This window comes from Carcharhinus amblyrhynchos, chromosome 4 (genome assembly GCF_965287045.1).
Source record: "Carcharhinus amblyrhynchos chromosome 4, sCarAmb.v2.hapA, whole genome shotgun sequence".
In the NCBI taxonomy this organism is placed as follows: domain Eukaryota; kingdom Metazoa; phylum Chordata; class Chondrichthyes; order Carcharhiniformes; family Carcharhinidae; genus Carcharhinus; species Carcharhinus amblyrhynchos.
The window spans coordinates 43,777,321-43,798,981 of NC_137327.1; the positions used below are offsets into that span (position 1 = coordinate 43,777,321).

Genomic DNA, 21,661 nt, shown 5'->3' on the forward strand with positions numbered 1-21,661 from the left:
GATTTGCTTGGACCCCAGTGTTAACTATGGACCCCACTCCCTCCCAACCAACCAGGATTTCCAATCGTATTTATATGGAGTGGAATCCCGGTGGCTCTGATTTCCATCCCTAATTCCAGTCATTCTCCCCATCCCCCAGCAACAGATCTACCCAGAGGGCGGGTCTTCACAGCCTCACTCGCTCCGAAACCATAAAATCACGCCCGAGGTTTAAGGACCTTCCCATTGTCTGCCCCTCCAGTGGCTGGTCTGTAAAATCCTGGCTTGATTGTCCATTGCACTTTCATTGAAAATTGTCACCAAACCAAAAAAAAATGAAGTAAATGCCAGTACAAAATGGTACATCAGGCTTTGGGTTATGGTAGGATTTTATTAGATTTGTATTAAAGCAACCTAAGTTAGGTTAAATCCACTTTACTCAGCTTCTAGAAGGAGGTGAGATCTAGATACCAACCAGCTGGTGAAGTTGGTCCATCCACATGTCTACTTCAGATTGTTAATGCATACCTATTCATTTGAGAACAGCAAGGGATAGTTGCAAGGAATCTCACTGAGGAGACAGGCAACCCATTCATTGATACCTTGTTGGTTTACTCTCCCAGACACAGGGATTCGGGGAGGGTCAGAGGTCAAGCCCTCAGTTTCCTGTCAACCCAGGATACAAAAAGGATAAAAGGAGCACTTAGTCAGGGAAAACTAGTAACGCAGGCTTAGAGAGAATGTGCTGTGATTTAATTTCAGAACTAGCCAGTTTCAGAGAATTCACTCCGACTAGACAATATATAGCCTGCTAATAGGACAGTGCTTTTCTCTATGAAAAGAAAGCACTGTTAAAAACAAAAGATGGCTTACAGGCTCAAAGTGAAACATTTTCTGTAAATGTTCATTCTCCAATTGTAAATAAAGCAACGTTATAACTTACAATTTGCTCTTATCTCACCAAAATGTTGATTAGTCTGCCATAGAACTAAGAATCCCTATAGTGCAGAAGGAGGCCATTCAGCCCATCGAGTCTTCACCGAATCTCTGACAGAGCACCTTACCTAGGACCATCCCCCACCCTACCTCCGTTACTCCACACATTTATCCCACTAGTCCTCCTAACCTACACATCTTATGACACTAAGGGGCAATTTAACATGGCAAATACACCTAACCTGGACTGTGGAAGGAAACTGGAGCACCCAGAAGAAACCCATGCCAACACAGGGAGAACGTGCAAACTCCACACAGATAGTTACCCAAGGCCGGAATCGAACCCAGGTTTTTGGTGCTGTGAGGCAGCAGTGCTAACCATTGTGCCATGCCACCAGTTGGAAGGCGGTGAAGGGCATTTGGTGCCACATGTGAGATGGAATATTCTGCTCCCACAACGAGGGGTGCGTAGTTACACCTTCCTGAGTCACATTATCATATAATTAGACACTGAATAGCAGGGAAAGCTGATCACAAAAGACATGGGGAAACTTGCGATAAAAGTTTAACCATGTTGAAACCACAGGAACATCTTGTACAGACTCAACATTTCTGTTAGTTATCATGCAACAACAAAAATAAATCATATGATTGATGGCAGAGAATTTTGGACACAGCAAATTGTTTGGATAAATGAGAGTTCATTTCACCGGAACAATTAACATTAAGGGTCAGTTATCTAACCAAGAGTGTTGCTCCAAATACCAGAAGTAACTTAAGAGGATACATGATGTGCCAACGCAATCTTGAGTGAAAATGACTGTAAAACACTCTTCAGCATCTTCCTTTCCCAATTTCTTTCTCAGGAGGTCTCTCACCTATGCTACCCCACAATAGAAATAGAGACAGGAGAACAGGTAACTTGGTTTAACTATCCTGTGCTGTGTGTTTGCCTCCCCTCCATTTTATGACTGCAGGAAGTGTCAGCCTGTGAAGTTTGCAAACGGTTTTCATTGACGCCCAGGAAATTGAGCCAACCACCCAAGGTACCTGCAAGGAAACCCCACACTCTTCCCTGGATTTCCCTCCTGTCCCACACAACTCAGGCAAACGTAATTGAAACCACTTGTCATACAACGTCTCGCCACACCAGCGGTCCTGAAAAGATGGTTCTGCAAAGGAGTGGGTACTCACTATTTGTTGAGCATGGACCTGATGCTGTAGGTTCATTTCTACACTGGGGGGCACATCATAAATTTCCTGGGATTTATCTCTGTTGTTTGGACCTTTCATCGCCATGGGAGGAGTGTCATATACCTGATCAAAAAGGAGTCAGGATGAGAATGTTGCCTTTAAATGACCATCAATCCTGCATAACTGATGTTTCCAAAAAAAAAGTTCCTCCATGATTTTTATCCAGAAAGAATCAGAGACCGCTTCCTTTAACTTATCACAGTAGAACCAATAAATATGTTCAAAAGCATTCATTCTGACGTTCCCCAGACACACAGCTGTGGCCTCACTGAAGCTGATGAAAATCTTTGAAGAATTGCACTTATTCATTATCCCCCCCGAATACCAAAATTCCACCAAATTCCACTGTGCCCAGAACCTTTTCCCTGTTCTCTCTTTGCACATTGTATTTTGTGACTTGGTTGTATTTTGTCCTGCAGTTCCAGGCAGATTATAAAATGATTGCTATCATGAGAGAAGGCTTCACTATTAAAAGGGGCAACTTCAGCACAAAGTAGATGTTTCACACACAATTTTTCTCCCTTGGGAGGGGGGAGGGTGAAGAATAAAGGTCATCCATCCTTGTTACCTCACTGATCAAATATTCCAACATGACTTATGTCGGATAAAAGCAAATTACTGTGGATGCTGGAATATGAAACCGAAAGAGAAAGTGCTGGGAAGCCTCAGGCAGGTCTGGCAGCATCTGTAAGGAGAGAAAAGAGCTGATGTTGAGTCCAGATGACCCTTTGTCAAAGGGTCATCAGGACCCAAAACGTCAGCTCTTTTCTCTCCTTACAGATGCTGCCAGACGTGCTGAGATTTTCCAGCATTTTCTCTTTTGACTTATGTCGGAGTTGACTTGACGGGCCCAAAGTTCCATTCTTATTCCCTCTGCCTTGTCATCGTGACGTTAAAACGAAGGTTTGCTCATTTATTTCTGAGGATCGTGCTCCTTTAATACTCAGCAAATCAAGGATAATCTTTTCATTTATCACATTGCTGTTTGTGGGAGCACGCTGTGTGTAATTGGCTACCATGTTCCTTGCATGACAACAATGACGACACTTCAAAACTATTTCGTTGGCTGTAAAGTGCTTTGTAATTTCCTGAGATTGTGAAAGATACTACATGAATGCAAGCCTTTTTTTCTTTCAAATGAAACATTAATCTGATATGTATTTGGGGTGAAATACACGAAGATCTTACTGGCCATTCATACCACGCTTCCGCCGCAGTGAAGCTAGCGAATTTGGCACCCAGCCAAATCCTCGTTCAATGTGGCAGGATGGGAAACTCCCAGCAGTGTGAACGGCCATAACACCCCAGCCTTAAGCTTTTAAAGCATTATTTAAAATGCACAACAGCAGTTTTCATCCAAAATGATTTTGTCTGTTTTCCAAATACATTAGTAATGAAACTTCACACTTCTTATTGGCAGCACAGTGGTTAGCACTGCTGCCTCACAGCACCAGACTCCGGTTTGATTCCCGGCTTGGGTCACTGCCTGTGTGGAGTCCGCATGTTCTCCCCATGTCTGTGTGGGTCTGTTCCGGGTGCTCAAGTTTCCTCCCACAGTCCAAGAAACGTGCTGGTTAAGTGCATTGGCCATGCTAAATTCTCCCTCAATGTATCCAAACTGGTGCCAGAGTCTGGGAATTTTCACAGTAACTTCATTGCAGTGTTAATGTAAGCCTACTTATGATAAAATAAATAAATAAACAAACAAACACGCCTATCTGTTACCCACTTCTTGTCCATACTGATTGCCGGAAGATTCCATTCCTCCTCTAGTTGGAGGCACGTCGTAAATCTCCTGCAAAGTGGCGGAAGGAGGATTTCTCGATGGTAGGACGTCGTATTCGTCTTGTTCCACCTGTGGAGGTGTGTCATAAACATAAACCCGTCCAACTCGAGTTGGAAGGACAACCTGAAAGACGAAAGAATGCAATTATAAATCAGTTCATAGCTTCACCATGATTCAATCGCACTGGTGTGTTAGCGTAGCTGACTTTGGTTAATTAAAAGACAAATTGTAGTTCAAATTCTCTGACGCACTCTTGTATGGGCCGCCAGCCATCTGATCTCTATCAACAATACGTTCCTCAAAGAAAGCTTTCACTTGAATGGTTATTGGGAGTGGGCGCAGCTTGTAGAGGGACCAGCAAATCAGGGCATCAAGTGACATTGAACAACATAAATCAGCTGCATCACAAGCGTGAACTGTGACGACTGTGACACAGGCGGTTCCTTCCCAGAGTCACCACTTCTGAATGTATGCTCCAATTCCAGATTAGCTTAGTTACATACTGCAATAAAAAGAGATCCGAGCCAAACACACTTTGGATGGGGAATTTAATGTGCTAATTAAGCACATTTTTCAAAGCTGCAGTATATGTGAACTGAAGCACTTCTGCCATTCTCTGATCCCAATAAAACAACATGATTTTACCAAGCAACACCATCACACATGTGAGACTCTGTTTGGGAACAGGGTTATAGCAGGCTGTGCACAGACAGAATTGCCAAGTGCAAACTAGTGGCACATATTGTATAAACACATGGCTGAGAAGGCTACTGAACACAAATTGCAATGAAGAGAAAACCACTTCTTTTTCCCTTGCAGGTTTAATCATTACTCCTTGGTACCTCATCCCAGAATCTATGACCATCATTTACAGACTTGAACACATAATGAAGGCTATAATCCAGTACAGTAATGAGGGCGTATCGCAGAGCTTGGAGACGCAGTCTTTTGTATGAGACACTAAGCGGAGGCCCTGACTGTGTTCTCGGGTGGATACAAAAGATCCCCTGACGCTATTTCAAAGAGAAGCTGCAGAGTTCTCCCCAGTGTCCTGGCCAATATGAATCCCTCAATCAACGTTACACAAAGAAAACACAGATCCACTGGTCATTATCACATTGAACATAGCGCACTCCATAAGCAGCAATGTGACTGACATGTTTCCATTATAACGGTGACTACACTTAAAAATGCACTCATCGGCTGTCAAAGCAATTCAGGACGTCCTGAAGGCTGCTAAAGAAATGCAAATCATCTCCTTTCTGAACTGGACATCTAGTCCAAAGATGTGCAGATGGATCGACCATGCTAAATTGCCCCTTAGTGTTCCAAAACGTGTATGTTAGGGGGGGATTGGGGAGGGAGCTAAATGCGCGGTGTTACAGGGGCAGGGCAGGGGAGTGGGCCTGGGTGGGATGCTGTTGGAGAATTAGTGCAGACTCAAAATGGGCCAAATGGTATCCTTCTGCACTGTATTGATTTTGTGATGGACCACCTCTGAACACTTTGTAACAAGTCACCAATGGAAATTGTGAATGGAACCACCGAGCATCTGCTGACCAGAATTGAGTTATAGTCATGTTAAACTCCTCTGTCACAGTTCTTCACGCCAAGGCTGCGATTTCACACAGGGGCTCTAACTTTCGTCATGCATCTTAGGTAGCTACAGGTGGATATGTGCATTTAAATTATGTCAAACAAGTAGAGCTTTTTTGAGCTATTTTTACTTGAGTTAGCCGCCTGACCTTGAACAGTAACTGCAGCACTGCTGTCTGCACACCTTGGTTCAATTCAAGCAACACAAAAATACCACAAAACAAATCAAGAACTGAATTGGAAAGAAGATCACATGTGCTACACAATACGTCATATTAAATTCACCTTTCCCACCATTCTCCTTCTCTCATATCCTTTTCTCTCAAAGACTGCAGCTTGTATTGGAGTCCAATTTAACAGGAGCGAGCAGCACTCTGGTTCTCATAGATACAGCAAACGTGATGGTCATGTTACTGGACTCAAAATCCTGAGCATTGATCCAGAGGCAAGTTCAAATGACAAGTTTAAAAATTAGAATTCAGTTTTCAAAAAGATTGGAAATAATAAAAAAGTGATTACCAAGTAGTGGATTGTCATTAAAAATCTAACTAGTTCACTCATGTCCTTTAGGAAACCTATTGTCCTAATTAAATCTGGCCTACTCCAGTTCCAACCTCAATGTGTTTGACACTCAAGGGCCTCATGAACTGGTCTAGCAATCCACTTTAGTTTCATCAGACCTAGGATAACTAGGGATGGACAATAAATATTGGCCTTGCCGGTAACACCTGCACCAAGAGGATGAACATAAGAACATAAGAAATAGGAGCAGGAGTAGGCCATCTAGCCCCTCGAGCCTGCCCCGCCATTCAATAAGATCATGGCTGATCTGTCGTGGCTCAGTTCCACTTTCCCGCCCTCTCCCCATAACCCTTAATCCCCTCTCTTATCAAAAACCCATCAACCCGCGTCTTAAAAATATTTAGCGAGGCAGCCTCCACCACTTCAACGGGCAGAGAATTCCAGGGATTCACCACCCTTTGAGTGAAGAAGTTCCTCCTCAACTCCGTTCTAAACCACCCCCCCCTTTATCTTGAGGCTGTGCCCCCTAGTCCTACTGTCTTTTTTGAGCGGGAAGAGTCTCTCCACCTCTATCCTATCCATCCCATTCATCATCTTATACGTCTCAATGAGATCTCCCCTCATTCTTCTAAACTCTAATGAGTACAAGCCTAGTTTATTCAGCCTCTCCTCATAGCTCAACCCCCTCAACTCCAGTATCAGCCTAGTAAACCTCCTCTGCACTCCCTCCAAGGCCAAAATATCTTTGCGCAGGTGCGGCACCCAAAACTGCACACAGTACCCCAGCTGCGGCCTCACCAATGCCCTATACAGCTGCAGCAAGACCTCCCTACTTTTATATTCAATCCCCCTCGCTATGAAGGCCAGCATCCCATTCGCCTTCCTGACCACATGCTGCACCTGCAAGCTGGGTTTTTGCAACTCATGCACAAGGTCCCCGAGGATCAACTCAAACGAGCCCAAACATTGCAGTCTCTGTAGAAACGAGGAAACTGCTCACAGGATAGAGGGGAGTTCGATCGTGTGCTCACCGAATATCCTAACATACACAGAGTCAAAGATGGAGCCTTTCCGAACAATCCAGAATCATATTGTCCAGGGCAGTGCTTTTAACCCACTGAAGTGCTGAATCATTGAATTTACCACAGTTGGGAAAGCCCATCAAGCCTGTGTCAATGCCAGTTCCTCATGTGGAGAAATCCACTAATCCCATTGAGGCAACAGTCTTTCTTTCAAAAGTAAAATGAGAGTCACAGAGCAACTCAAATATTCTGGCCAGAAACACCAACAGCTCCATCAGTGTCCTTTCACCTCACTAAATATCCTTATCGAACAACACGATTTACAAAGCAAAATACAAAATGGGGCCTTAGCAACATAAAACTATAACACATAGGAGTAAAAGTCAGCCATTCGGCCCGTCAAGTTGGCTCCACCATTCAATGAGATAACGACTGATCAGATATGACAATCCTCAACTCCACTTTCCCTCTCCATATCCTCAGTTCCCATACTGATTAAACACAGATCTATAGCCTTGAATATACTTAACAACCCAGCCTCTACAGCTCTGTAAAGAATTGCACAGGTTCACTGACCTCAAAAGAAATTCCTCATCTCTTCAAAATGGGCAACCCTTTACATTGAAGTTATGCCCTCTGGTCCCAGACTCACCCACAAGAAGAAACAATCTCTCAGCACTTACACTGTCAAGCCCCCTGATAATCCTATATGTCTAAATAAGGTTGCTTCTCATTCTTCTAAACTCTAATGAGTGCAGGCCCAACCTACTTAACCTCTCTGCCACTATCACAACTCAACTTCTCCTCGTAAGAAAATCCCTTCACATCTGCGAGCAACCTAGTGAACTTTCACTAAATTGCTTCCAATGCCAGTGTATCTTTCCTTAGGTAAGGAGACCAAAAATTGTCCACAGCATTCCAGATGCGATATAACTAGTGCCTTGTATGGTTTTAGTGAGACAATAGATTAAAATAAACACAGGGAACTATTTGAAAGTCAGGGTTACGGCATTGTTGCCCTGGAAATACAATTTGCTTTAAAAGATTTCAATCAGAATTACTTTAATTACTGCAAGAGTTTATAATTGTGTGTAAATGTTGCGTAAACAAAAAGTGACAGCCTATTGGCCTAGGAAGTAACTTCACCGGCCAGTGCAACACTAGGGTTACACAGCAGAAGCACGCAGGTTTGATCTCTGATCTAAGTTCCATGACCTGATCTTAACCATTTGACCTCCACACATGTATGAACGTTGGTGTGCAGCCAGACTGGGCTCAAGTTCCCATAGTCCAAAAGCCTGCTAACAATCACAGGCTGACATGTGGAAAAACGCAGCCGAACGGAAGTTATATGCCTTTCACAGAAGGAGATCTGAGAAAGAAACAATCAAAGCTGTTTCACTTCCAAGACAGACCACCAGCAGAGTCACACAGAGTGCTACTGAGCACAAAAAATGGTTGCGGTTGTTGAAGGTCAATCATCTCAGCCCCAGGACATCCCTGCAGGAGTTCCTCCACATGGTGTCCTAGGCCTTATCATATTCGCTAGTTCGTTAATGATCTTCTATCCAGCGTCAAGGTCAGAAGTGGGGATGTTCGTTGATGATTGCACAATGTTCAGCACCATTCTGAAGAAGTCCAGGCTTGGGCTGACAAGTGGCAAATAGCACTTCTGTCACACAAGTGCCAGGTAAAAACCAGTTCTAACAAGAGAGAGTAGCTAACTATCTCCCATTGATATTCAATGGCATAACCATTGCTGAATCCCCTACAATCAACATTCTATGGGTTACCATTGACCAGTAACTGAACTAGACCACCGAGATAAACAGCATCTAGGTGAACAGATCAGAGGCTAGGGATTCTGTGCTGAGTAACATCTCCTGACCTTCCAAAGCACGTCCACCAGTTTAAGCTTAAAGTTTATGAGAGATGTGCAGAGGAAGGTTTTCGTGCAGTGAGTGGGGGGTGCCTGGAGCACAGTCCCAGAGGTGGCGGTGGAAGCTGGCACATTAGCAACATTTAAAAGGCAACTGGATGAGTGCATGAATAGAGGGGGAATAGAGGAATATGGACTGAGTAAGGGCAGAAGATTTTTTTTAAAGTTTAGTTAGGGCATCATGATTAGCACAGGCTTGGAGGGCCAAAGAGCCTGTTCCAGTACTGTACTTTTATTTGTTCTTTGACAAAACAGCTCACTTGATTGGCACCACATCCACCACCTTGAACTTTCAATCCCTCTATCACCAACGCACAGTGACAATATTGTGTGCCAACTTCAAGATATACTGCAGCAACTCACCAAGGCTACTTTGTCAGCACCTCCCAAACCCGCCATCTCTGCATATCAAAGGACAAGGGCATCAGGTACTTGGGAACATCACCACCTGGAAGTCTCCCTCCAAGTGCCACAATATCCTGACTTGGAACTATGTCGCCATTTCTTCACTATTCCTGGATCAAAATCTTGGATCTCCCTCTCTAACAGCACTGTGGGTGTATCTATGCCACATAGAGTGCAACAGTTCATAAAGGTTGCTCACCATCACCTCCTGAAGGCAATTAGTAAATTAGTAAAGGGCAACAGTAAATGCTGGCCTAGCCAGCGAAGATCATGTCCCTTGAATGAATAGAAAAAGGTAGTCAGGGAACATCACTCGCCCAACGTAATGATTTACTACATCATGGTTCAGTTGGTAGCATTTTTTCCTTAGAATCATCAATTTGGACCCATTCTCGAGACTTCAGTATTAAATCCAGGTTGACATTCCAGTGCCGTACTGAAGGAGGGCTGCACTGTCAAACCTGCCGTTCGAAAGAGGCTCTAAACGCGTACCCTGGCCGGCCTTTTGGGAGGACAGAAAATATCCCACAGCACCATTCAAAGAAAGTCAGTGCTCTTTTCTTTAATGTCCTGGTCAATGTTCATCCCTCAACCAGCCTTCCCAAAGCAGGTTACTTTGTCACTATCACATAGCTGTTAGTAGGAACTTATGGTGCCTAACTGTGCCTCATCACAACAGTGGCTCCACTTCAGGACAGATCCTTATTAGCTGTAAAGTGCTTTGCGACATCCTGAAGTTGTGGAAATTGCTATGTAAATGCAAGCCTTTTACAGTAAGTAGGAGCTGCTATTAAACATGCGCAGCACGCAACTCTGAGCATCTGTTAAGGTCCTGATGCCTCAAGGGCATTGCAATCTAAATAACGTGTTCGAAAACGGCATAAAACAACTCGTTAATGAACACCAATCCACAATTACAAAATTACAGTAAACCCGAGGCCAATAAATGTGAAAACAGATATCCTAAGACTAAAAGTCAAAACCTGTTGTGTGGACCTCACTTCAGGATTGTGAACTCCTGGATACCGGGCGCCATATGACAAATTAAACCTCAGAATAAACACAGAGGTCCGTTGTCACAGAAAGGCAAGGTATTCAGAAGTAGACATTCTCTCCCTGCTTGCCAATTAATTGTATGCAGTCCCTTGCCTCCCAGATTAATTATGTTCAGTCACTCACTGTTCCAAAAATAAGACTGTGGGCTTTTGCCTCCGCGGAACCCTCCAGAGCTTGGACAAAGCTGCCAGGACTCAAAGAAATGAGGACTAACTGCAGAGACACAGCTGCTGGCTCGGTGCTGCCAGAAAACTTTGCTTTTTGCATCGAATACAGTAAAGGCTGCAGAAACAACGTAAGCAGCAAGAATGTATACTTTGTGTGAAAACGTGAGTGGGCGTAAGAGCCAAAGTGTGCACGAGGCCGGCACTGGAGGTTGTGAAATGTAGAACAGCAACATTTGAGCAATCATGTAACAAAAAAATGGTACAAGAGGAGGGAGAAAAGAAACAAATGTATTCCACACAGATAGAAGCAATGCCGGAATAAATTTTTCAGGATTGCCCCAAGAGTTTGAGAATTGGACTGAGATCAGTGCATGCCCATAAGAGAGGCTGCCTCATCGGCAGACCATTTAACCTAATGGGCAGTAAATTGGGCAGGCTTCTTTAAGGGCATTAGTTCCTACTCTTCTTCCCCCTAATCCCAGATTTTCCTTTATTCGCTATGTCCAGATGACCCTCAGATGGAGGAACAGGAAAGCATGGCCCAATATCTGGGCACCCAGAATTGCACAGTGAATCAAATCCCTGGGGATCAGTCCCAATTGTGTGTGTTAAGCAGAATGGTTCGATAACTGAGGAGGCCGCCTTCCCACATAAATGCGTTTCTATGTCACATGGTCTGCTTACAAATGGAGTCTACGTCAAACAACAACACATTCAAATGCTGAAAACACAGCAAAGTATGCAAAAGTCTGCATTCAATTTCTTTACATCTCACAGTAGCCAGACCCTATAAAGGCTGGAGTTCTGTATTGAAAAGTTAAGAGATAACTCTTAACTTTTCAATACAAAGTATTGAAGAGAAAAGGTACGGGGGGGAGCGGATGGGCATTCATCAGAATTTTTAGGGTCATTGGCCACATCAGGCTCTTCAGTTGAAGAACATATTGCATTGACGATGGCATAATGTGTCAGTGTACAGCATCATCCACCTCCCCATAACTTTCCACGGTTGTTCCATGCTGAAATTTCCATACCAGTCTGCTGCAGGTGAGCGAGAAGTGCCTAGTCATGGAGTTGGTTGGCCTCGCCCTGCTCCTCCTCAATCTCCACATCTCATACAGTTGTGATACTGGAAAGAGCTGGTAATTATGGTGTCTGTTGCCAACTTCCATGCCTTCTTCATCATGGGCATGGTCTCTAGAATAGTTGGATTGTATTCCTTTTCTTATCAATGGTTTCAATAACCAGAGAGATCAGCTGGCATCAATCCATCAAATTTATGCCATGATGCCATATTGAGATTGGTTCTCTGTAGACCAAATCAATTTTCCCACTCCATCCCCGGTACCCTGCAAGTTTATTTCCCGAGTGTCCCAACCAATTTCATTCAAAGTCATTGATCATCTCTGCTTTCACCACCCTTATGGGCAGCGAGTTCAGATCATTACAACTCGCTGCTAAATATTTTTAAAACGCGGGTTGATGGGTTTTTGATAAGAGAGGGGATTAAGGGTTATGGGGAGAAAGCGGGAAAGTGGAACTGAGCAGCGATAGATCAGCCATGATCTTATTGAATGGCGGGGCAGGCTCGAAGGGCTAGATGGCCTACTCCTGCTCCTATTTCTTATGTTCTTATGTTCTTCCTTACAACCTCCTGCATCTCTTTCCCAAAACCTTACATTTTTTTCTTTATCCTTTCATGGCATCACTGGCAAGGCCAGCATTTATTGCCGACTGCTAAGTGCCTTTAGGAAATGGTAGCGAGCCATTTTGAACCACTGCCATCTACGTAGTACTGGTGCAACCACAGTGCTGCTAATGAAGGAAGTTCCAGGATTTTGACCTGGTAACAGAGAAGGAAAGAGAATAAGGTTACAAGTCAGGATGGTGTATGACTTGGAGGGAACTTGTAGAGGGCAGTGTTCTTGTGTATTTGATGCCCTTGTTCTTTTTGGTGGTAGATGTTGCATGTTTGGAAGGTGCTGGTAAAGGCTTTGTGAGTTGCTGCTTTTTTCAAACCTCCCCTAAACCTCCTTTGTTTCCATGAGCAACCCAAGCTTCTCCTTCCCAATCTTGCAGCTAATATCCCCTCACCTCTGAAACCATCCTGGTGGGTCTTTTCTGTCAGATCAATGTCCTCTGTCCCCCCTTACAAGGGTGCTTTATTTATTTATTGATTTATCAGTGTCACAAGTAGGCTGACATTAACAGTGTAAGTAAGTTACTGTGAAAATCTGTAAGTTGCCACACTCCGGCGCCTGTTCAGGTACACTGAGGGAGAACTTAGCACGGCCAATGCACCCACCAGCACGTCTTTTGGACTGTGGGAGGAAACCGGAGCACCCAAAGGAAACCCACACAGACATGGGGAGACGTGCAGACTCCACACAGACAGTGACCCAAGCCAGGAATCAACCCAGGGCCCTGGGCCTGTGAGACAGCAGTGCTAACTTCTATGCCATCCTACATTCCTCACATCAATCCTACAGTGCGGTGGCCAGAACTTGTCGCAACTGGATTCCACTGACTGCAACAGAACTGAATATCAGGAGCTGTGTACGACAGGCACCCTTTTCTAATACCACTTATTCTGACCCCTCGCCCAAGATACATTTCTCCCCCGTTTGCAGGCAAACATTATGGAGAATAGGACTGGGGTTGAGTATAGTCAAATATTGCACTACATTCTAGCACAGTCACCTGAACTGGTAGCGAAGAGCATCCAATATCTGAATCAGGTATCAGGCCATCAGAACTACAAAGCAATAACAAAAAAAAACTCAGTAGTGGATTTTGTTTGCATCTGCCTGACTGACATTGAACACTTTTCGTAGGCCTATTAACACCATTTATAAGGCAGCAGTGGCCTCAGCACAAAGCAACAAAACCAAATCTACTTTTTTCTTAACCCAATGTTGCACCAGAGTGGTTCAACGCCTTGATAAGTAACTTGATTCTCTGATGTCTAAATTGTGCTCGGCAATAGGTTCCCAGAAAAGCCAGCAGATGACATCCATTTCCGCTGAACTATAAATAGATCCAAGGAATGGCTAAAATTCTTGTTAGAAAAATAGTAACATACTGACTCAATTTTAATGCTTCCTGGCATCCCTGATGCAGCTTGTAAGAGGCCAGAATAAGGGGCTCTGCAAGACGTTTGGGATGTGGAGGAATTTTTCAAGTTTTTGTTCCATTCGATTCACGAGCAGCTGAGGGATAAGTATGTCAGGAATGGAAAATTGGGAAGATTGATTTTATTGTGACCACCGTGTGGGGAATGGTAGGTTGCCATGGATACAGCATGACAGAACGCGAATACTGGAGCTGAAGGCTGGGGGTTGATACGCCATCCAAGATGCTAAATTAGGGAACTAATTAATATAAATCGAAGGTCAACCCGCGTTTTAAAGTTTATTTATTAGTGCCACAAGTAGGCTAACATTAACACTACAATGAAGTTGCTGTGAAAATCCCCTAGTCGCCACATTATGGCGCCTGTTCGGGTACACTGAGGGGGAATTTAGCATGGCCAACGCACTTAACCAGGGTGACATTACTGAATATGTTTTGTTGTGTAATGGTGAGGAAGAAGCCAACCTGTTTCCTTGACCAGCCTTCCATGTTCTAAAGAAAACCATTCTGGAGAGCCAGATGTTGTTCAAGTTATTGCCCAGCCCCAGTATCCTGGGACAAAGCTGGTGATGGCCCTTCTGGAACCACTGCCACAACATCAGCAGCGAAGGGAGTGGGGGAATCGTGGCCATGGGACTAGAGGAAACACAGCCAAAGGGAGCGGAGGAAAGACGGAAAAGGGAGAGGGGCCTTGTCTGTCCTCAGTGGTGGATGTAAAATATTCCATGGCACTATTTTAAAAATGAGTTTTCCTGTGCCCTGGCCAATAACAATGTTTCAACCATCACTAAAACAGATTAAAGAGTTGTTATATTGCTGCCTGCGGGATCTTACTGTAGGCAAATCAGATCCCTACGTTCCAACAATAACCACAACTCAGAAGTACTCAATTGGCTGTATAGATTTTGAAATGTCCTGAGGTCATGAAAGGCGCTATTTAAATGCAAGATTTTCCTTCACTGGACAGACATGTAGGAGTTTATGGTGGTTTGGATTGCTTTTACCTCCAGTTACTTCTATCAATACCCCCGTGCAGTTACAGTAATGCAGCCAGCACATTCATTTTTGCCCAGAGATTCTGTTTTGCAATAAGGGAACGGAACTTTTTGAATAAAAGTGGCTTGGATTTGCTTTGTCTGTAAACTTTGACACAGTTTGCCATAATGAGCCTATTGTCTTCAGCAGCTATTAGAAATCAATAGGGTTTTGTTAAATACTGGGACACTGTGACCTGATCAGTACTTTTAATCTTCGCTCTGTGCTACAAAACCACACTGTGTTCCCTTTGTCCTTGTTGGTGTAACTAATGATTGAAGCTGAGATGATTGATCTTGACACATTAGCAACACTGCTTGATGTGGACTGTTTGGTCATGTAATAAATCTCTTCCTTTTATAAGGAGGTGCAGCAGATCATTCCTTCTGATCAGAGGATGGGCCAAGATTGATGGGTCAGAAATAGCTGAAAACTGTCTGCAATACACTGCTGCCATTCTCATACTCAGCTCTTCAGTTAATCCACTTTACAGTAAAGTAAGCAGAAAGAACGGCTCATTACTAAGACCAGAACAAACATCTGTTGTAAAAAAAAAATGCATTTTAAAAGATTATGAAAACTTCAGTTTGAAGTACAATTCTATTGTGCAATGTTGGACCGTAGCAGTGAGCCGGGAAGTTGATTCCAAATCTAAACAGAACTAATTCCTATCTAATCTGCTTAGATCTTTCCTGAGAGAGCCTTGTTCAGACCAGTTCAAAATTCCAGACATGACTATTGCTTTTTCGCCCGTAATTACAGAGGACTATGTATTTTGCTAGTAGTTAATGTTAAAGGAAAAGTAGACATGAGTCAGCAGAGGTGCGTAAATCAGTTTAGTAAAGAATTGAGCGATTTGAGGAGTGTGGATGCCACACAACATTCCTATAGTCATTACGACGTCTCAATATCCCACACCATGAATCATAGAATCACTATACAGTGTAGAAGGAGGCCATTTGGCCTATCGAGCCTGCACTGACAACAATCCCACCCAAGTCCTATCCCCATAACTCCACATATTTACCCTGCTAGCTCGCCTGACACCAAGGGGCAATTTAGCATGGCCAATCAATGTAACCCACACATCTTTGGAGTGAGAGAGGAAACCAGAACACCCGGATGAAACCCAAGCAGATACAGGGAGAATGTGCAAACTCTACACAGACAGTGACCCAAGCCAGGAATCGAACCCAGGTCCTTGGCGTTGTGAGGCAGCAGTGCTAACCGCCATGCCACCGTGAAGACCAATAGCGGGAAGAATTGCGCACAGCCACCACATTTATTGGTGTGCTTAAATACAAAATACTCACTTTTAAACGATCGCTTCAGGACCAGTCATACAGCGATGTGATTTATCAGAGAATAGTTTTAATTTACCCCAAATTGAATTACAAATTTTTTTTCTGCCTTAACTATAGTCCCTCAAAGTCTTTTGAAAAACAGGATTTCTATTGAAAGGAAGTTAAAATGGCTGTGAATAAAGACCTCTTCCTGATTCAAACCCAATGTTGCTTAAGCAAATAAAGCAACCTCCAAAAACCATTACTGGGACGGCCGTGGGCTCTGAATAATTTGCTTGTTCTGATTCTATTTCATCTACACAGCCAGAGCCCTGGGTTTCACAAGTACAATTGTTTGAAAGGAACAGGAGGTGTTGATAAAACCGAATCGTAGAATAGAATCCCTACATTGCAGAAGGAGGTCATTCAGCTCATCGACAACAATCCCACCTGGGCCCTATCCCCGTAACCCCACATATTTATCCCGCTAACCCCTCTAACCTACGCATCCTGGCACATTAAGGAGCAATTTAGTGTGGCCAATGCACCTAACCCGCACATTTTTGCACTGTTAAAGCATGTGGGGTCTCTGGCTTTATAAGTAAGTGACACAGCACAAAAAAAAGTTACGCTGAACATTTAAGTAACTGGGCCTCAGCTGGAAGCTTCTGTCCAATTCTGGGCACCACTCATTAGGAAGCATGTCGGGGTCTTCGACAGATGAAGAGAAGGTTTACCAGAATGAAGGACTTCAGTTAAGCAAGGAGGCCAGAGGAATAGGGCTTGTTCTCCTCGGAGAAGAGAAAACTAAGGGGAGGTTTAATCGAGGTGTTCAAAATTCTGAGGATATCATGAGTAAATAAAGAGAAAACATTTCCACTCGTGCTTGGGTCAGTAAGCGGTGGACACAGATTAATGATCATTTTTATTACACCAGATGGGAGCAGAGAAGAAGTTTCCTTTTATAACGCGATGAATTAAGAACATAAGAACATAAGAAATAGGAGCAGGAGTAGGCCATCTAGCCCTTCGAGCCTGCCCCGCCATTCAATAAGATCATGGCTGATCTGTTGTGGCTCAGTTCCACTTTCCCGCCCTCTCCCCATAACCCTTAATCCCCTCTCTTATCAAGAACCCATCAACCTGCTTCTTAAAAATATTTAGCGAGGCAGCCTCCACCACTTCAACGGGCAGAGAATTCCAGAGATTCACCACCCTTTGAGTGAAGAAGTTCCTCCTCAACTCCGTTCTAAACCGCCTCCCCTTTATCTTGAGGCTGTGCCCCCTAGTCCTACTGTCTTTTTTGAGCGGGAAGAGTCTCTGCACCTCTATCCTATCCATCCCATTCATCATCTTATACGTCTCAATGAGATCTCCCCTCATTCTTCTAAACTCTAACGAGTACAAGCCTAGTTTATTCAGCCTCTCCTCATAGCTCAATCCCCTCAACTCTGGTATCAGCCTAGTAAACCTCCTCTGCACTCCCTCCAGGGCCAAAATATCCTTGCGCAGGTGCGGCGCCCAAAACTGCACACAGTACTCCAGCTGCCTGAATTCACGCCTGAAAGATCGGTTGGTAACTTTCAAAGGAAAATTGGATGTATTTTTTTTAAACAAAGGACAGAGGGAAGTGGGACTAATTGAGTAGCACATTCCAAGAACAGATGAGGAGGCTTGGCCTCCTTCTGTACTTTAAAATTCCATGATTAGAAAACCGTTGAATTATACATAGAATATAGAAAAACTACAGCACAAACAGGCCCTTCGGCCCACAAGTTGCACCGAACATCTCTACCTACTAGGCTTACCTATAACCCTTTATCTTACTAAGTCTCATGTACTCATCCAGAAGTCTCTTAAAAGACCCTATCAAATCCGCAAACGTGGGACATATGACCTCGCTACTCTTTTGATACCCGAGGGAGTAAATCTCCCCTTACTTTTCTGTTCTCCTCGGAGAACAAGCCCTATTCCTCTGGTCTCCTTGCTTAACTGAAGTCCTTCATTCTGGTAAACCTTCTCTTCATCTGTCGAAGACCCCGACATGCTTCCTAATGAGTGGTGCCCAGAATTGGACAGAAGCTTCCAGCTGAGGCCCAGTTACTTAAATGTTCAGCGTAACTTCATTTTTTTGTGCTCTATGTCACTTACTTATAAAGCCAGGAGATCCCACATGCTTTAACAGTGCAAAAATGTGCGGGTTAGGTGCATTGGCCACACTAAATTGCTCCTTAATGTCCCAGGATGCATAGGTTAGAGGGGTTAGCAGATAAATATGTGGGGTTACGGGGGATAGGGCCCAGGTGGGATTGTTGTCGATGGGCTGAATGACCTGAGCCATCCCAAGCTTAGGGAAGAGTCCCATGCCCAGTATCACAAGCCATAATCAATGGCAGAACCAGCAAACAAGCTAGAACCTGGGCTAGACAACAGCTGCTAATAGGTAGAGGATTCTTTGGGATCTCCTAAAAAGAAACTCCTGTTTCTTTTAAGCACGTATGAGGAAACAACTTTGCATAGTCTTCTGCTTAATCATTTGCTCATTGATGTTGAAAATGGGAGGCTCTTACACGCATTTGAAGAGGAACAATATCATAAGGCATAAAGGCATGAACAGTGGAGCTGCCCTTGGGCAGATCACCACCACAGTATCATCACTATACAGTGACATTATTGGAAGAAAATTGTAAATGATGGGTTAATTAGAACGGCTGAAATACCCAGGTTTTGACAAATGGAACATGCCATGCTGAATATTCAGCATGTAGCCTGCATCATAAGATTATCAACATGACTGAGATGGAGGGTTACCTGAGCCTCACACGATTGATAGCCAAAGTTTGTAGATTGAAACAATCATTGGCAGAACCTCTTAGCAGCAGCACAATGATAAACAAGGTTTTAAATACCGAGATTGACAACCTACTGACAGCTCTCTGCCGCCTAGGTATTTTGTCAATGCTCCAATCCCAAAGCAGACCTTGTGTCTTTGCCGCCTTGTAGAATAATGGCCTGGCGACACTCTGGGTCACACAGTTACAACCACTTAGATACAATCAACAACTCAATGGAGGTGTTACCTGTAACTTTCCTCTCCAAGCTCAGAATAGTAACTGTTCCACACTCACCAACACAAAACCTACTTTTACAGCTGAAAACCACAACTTGCATTTATGTAGCACCTTTAACATCGTAAAACATCCCAAGGTGCTTCACAGGCCTCATCATCAAAATCTGACACTCCTCCACATATGCAAGTATCAGGACAGGTGACAAAATCCTTAGTATAAAAGTTGAGGTGGGATTTTACAGCCTCACTCGCCCCAAAACTGTAAAATTCCACTTGAGGTTAACAGACCTTTCCATGGTGATTCCTCTGGTGGGCAAGGCAGGGTGCAGCGGGTTCTGACAGGACTCAGGGCTATTGCCCCTGGGAACAGTGCAGTGGCAGCTAAAAGGACTGTCAGATGTGCAGGCAGGCCATTTGAAAGACCCTTCTTGGCGTTCCAGCACTTCATCCCAGCTCATCCCAAAAAAAACAGATCCAAAAAAAGTCCTTGCACACAAAGACCCCACCTCCCACACTCCCCAAGCCTATTAATATCGACTCATGCCAGCTCAAGGACCCCCACCCATCCCTCATGGCTTCTCATACCATCCATGCCAAACTAACCACCTCAAGATCCTTTATAACCTCTATGCCAAATGCTTCACTTTACCCTCCCCATTGTGCTTTGTAGCTACAGAGGACAATGGGGAGGGTAAAGTGGATAGATTGGCATAACGATTATAGACACTTAGTGCTAATTCATGCCAACCATGGAAAGGTTGGCAGTGGTTATAAATGCTTAGTGCTAACTCATGCCAACTATGACACCCCACCCACTACCCTCCACGTGAACTCACTCAGCATCCACCATGACAGACTGCATGAGCCATCACAAGATGAAATAAAGTTCTTAGTGTCTATAGATGGCTTCGCCATTTAAAAAAAGCTCAGAAAAAACATTCAATACATTCAAATTTCTTCCAGTACTTAAGTCCTTATAAAAGCAAACACTTCTTGAAGGATGTAATCCCTTATGAAAACAACCATTTGTATTTATAGCCCCACATCAAAGATTTTATAACTACTTGGAGGTGTTAACCAAATTGTGAATTTACATCCCTCACACCTCCCCCCCACCACCCCCACAGAATGATAATGACAGGTTGTGGTATCATTCATGTGGGATTAGTCCTATAAAATGATAATCCTCAAGTTTATGTCAACAGACAGATAAAGAAATGGCAAGCACTGATATTTTCAAATTTTTTCAAAACTTTAAAGAACTTGGGGACTTAAATGACTTTACAATCATCATCCATTTTTTATGCACATTCACGCCTGCATTTAACAATCCCAAAGGACACTCCACTCCACCTTCCCGTCTCACAAAGGGGCACTTGACCTCTCCAGAAGGGTACCCAACCTCTCCACATAACTAATGCAGCTTTGGACCATTTGCTCAATGATCTAAAAGCCCACAAGTCATGTTTCGGACATTCCACTAATATTAACTGCATCTGTCTGAAGGCAACTACACTCACTCATGTGCAGCTGCCTCCCAATCTGCCCCAATCTCCCAGGAAAAATGACGAGTGCCCAGTTCGGAGCCGAAACTTCCAGAATTGGGGGCCCCGCCATCATTTTGCTTTGATGAGAATACTTTTGGACCTTAGTTTCCCCTCATCAGCACAAATACAGCTCAGTGAGGCACGCTCAGTTTAACTTCAGAAAAGGAATGAAAATAGATTGTCTAAAAAAGGTACAAGCCAAAGCACGTAGATGCTGTTGGTAGAAATTTATGTTTCAAACAGGGACTTGTTCTGCGCCAGTCTCATTCCTCATGGACAAATTAAAATATTGATACTGAGCAGGTTTCAATATCCAGTTGAGTCGCAGGTTTGTCCACTCGCTGGGGCATGGCCTTCTACATGGCAAATTATCAGATAGACCAAGTGTCACCTCCACCGAGTGAAACTTTACATGGGAGTTTCAAATTGTTACTGATTTGAAATGATAAAAGGTGGGATTCTCCGGCCTCCCACCCCATGTTTCCCGCCGGTGGGAGGTGGCACCTTGTCTGCTAGCAGCAGGATTCTCTGGTCCCGCTGCTATCAATGGGAATTCCCAGTGATGTCACCACATACTGGAGGGAAACCCACGGGCTGCCAGTGGGACTGGAGAATCCAGCCGGAGAGAACAACCGGTGAATTCTGGCCACATTCTCCAGTGTAAAACTATAGAAGTTACTCTCCGGCCCAATATTTCTGACCAATGTTATTTTAATGTCAATGTTAACAGATTTCGTTAATTGCCACCGGCATGAAGGAATATATTGTGAAATATGATTTTTGGCTCCAGCTGGGTCTTACAGATCACATGACAAGCGATACCTTCAGGCAATCTTAGACCATTCAGAACGCTATGCTCAAACAATCATGCATTCAAAATCAGATACAAGGAAATTTTGCCGATAGGTACAAATGAACAAATGACAGAATCA

General features: G+C 43.9%; 1 protein-coding gene across 5 annotated transcripts in view; it reads right to left on the reverse strand.

Annotated features, from left to right (window-relative positions):
• bcar1 (BCAR1 scaffold protein, Cas family member) overlaps nt 1–21,661 on the reverse strand; it is a 236,276-nt gene that overhangs the window by 14,911 nt on the left and 199,704 nt on the right. For 4 of the 5 annotated variants that reach the window (XM_080187043.1, XM_080187044.1, XM_080187042.1 and 1 more), the window contains exons 3-4: nt 3,899–4,078; nt 2,110–2,232 (exon numbers count right to left, since the gene is read on the reverse strand). In XM_080187043.1, the coding sequence (XP_080043169.1) occupies nt 2,110–2,232; nt 3,899–4,078 (303 nt within the window). The remainder of the gene's footprint in view (nt 1–2,109; nt 2,233–3,898; nt 4,079–21,661) is intronic. The other variant, XM_080187047.1, reaches the window with a different exon arrangement.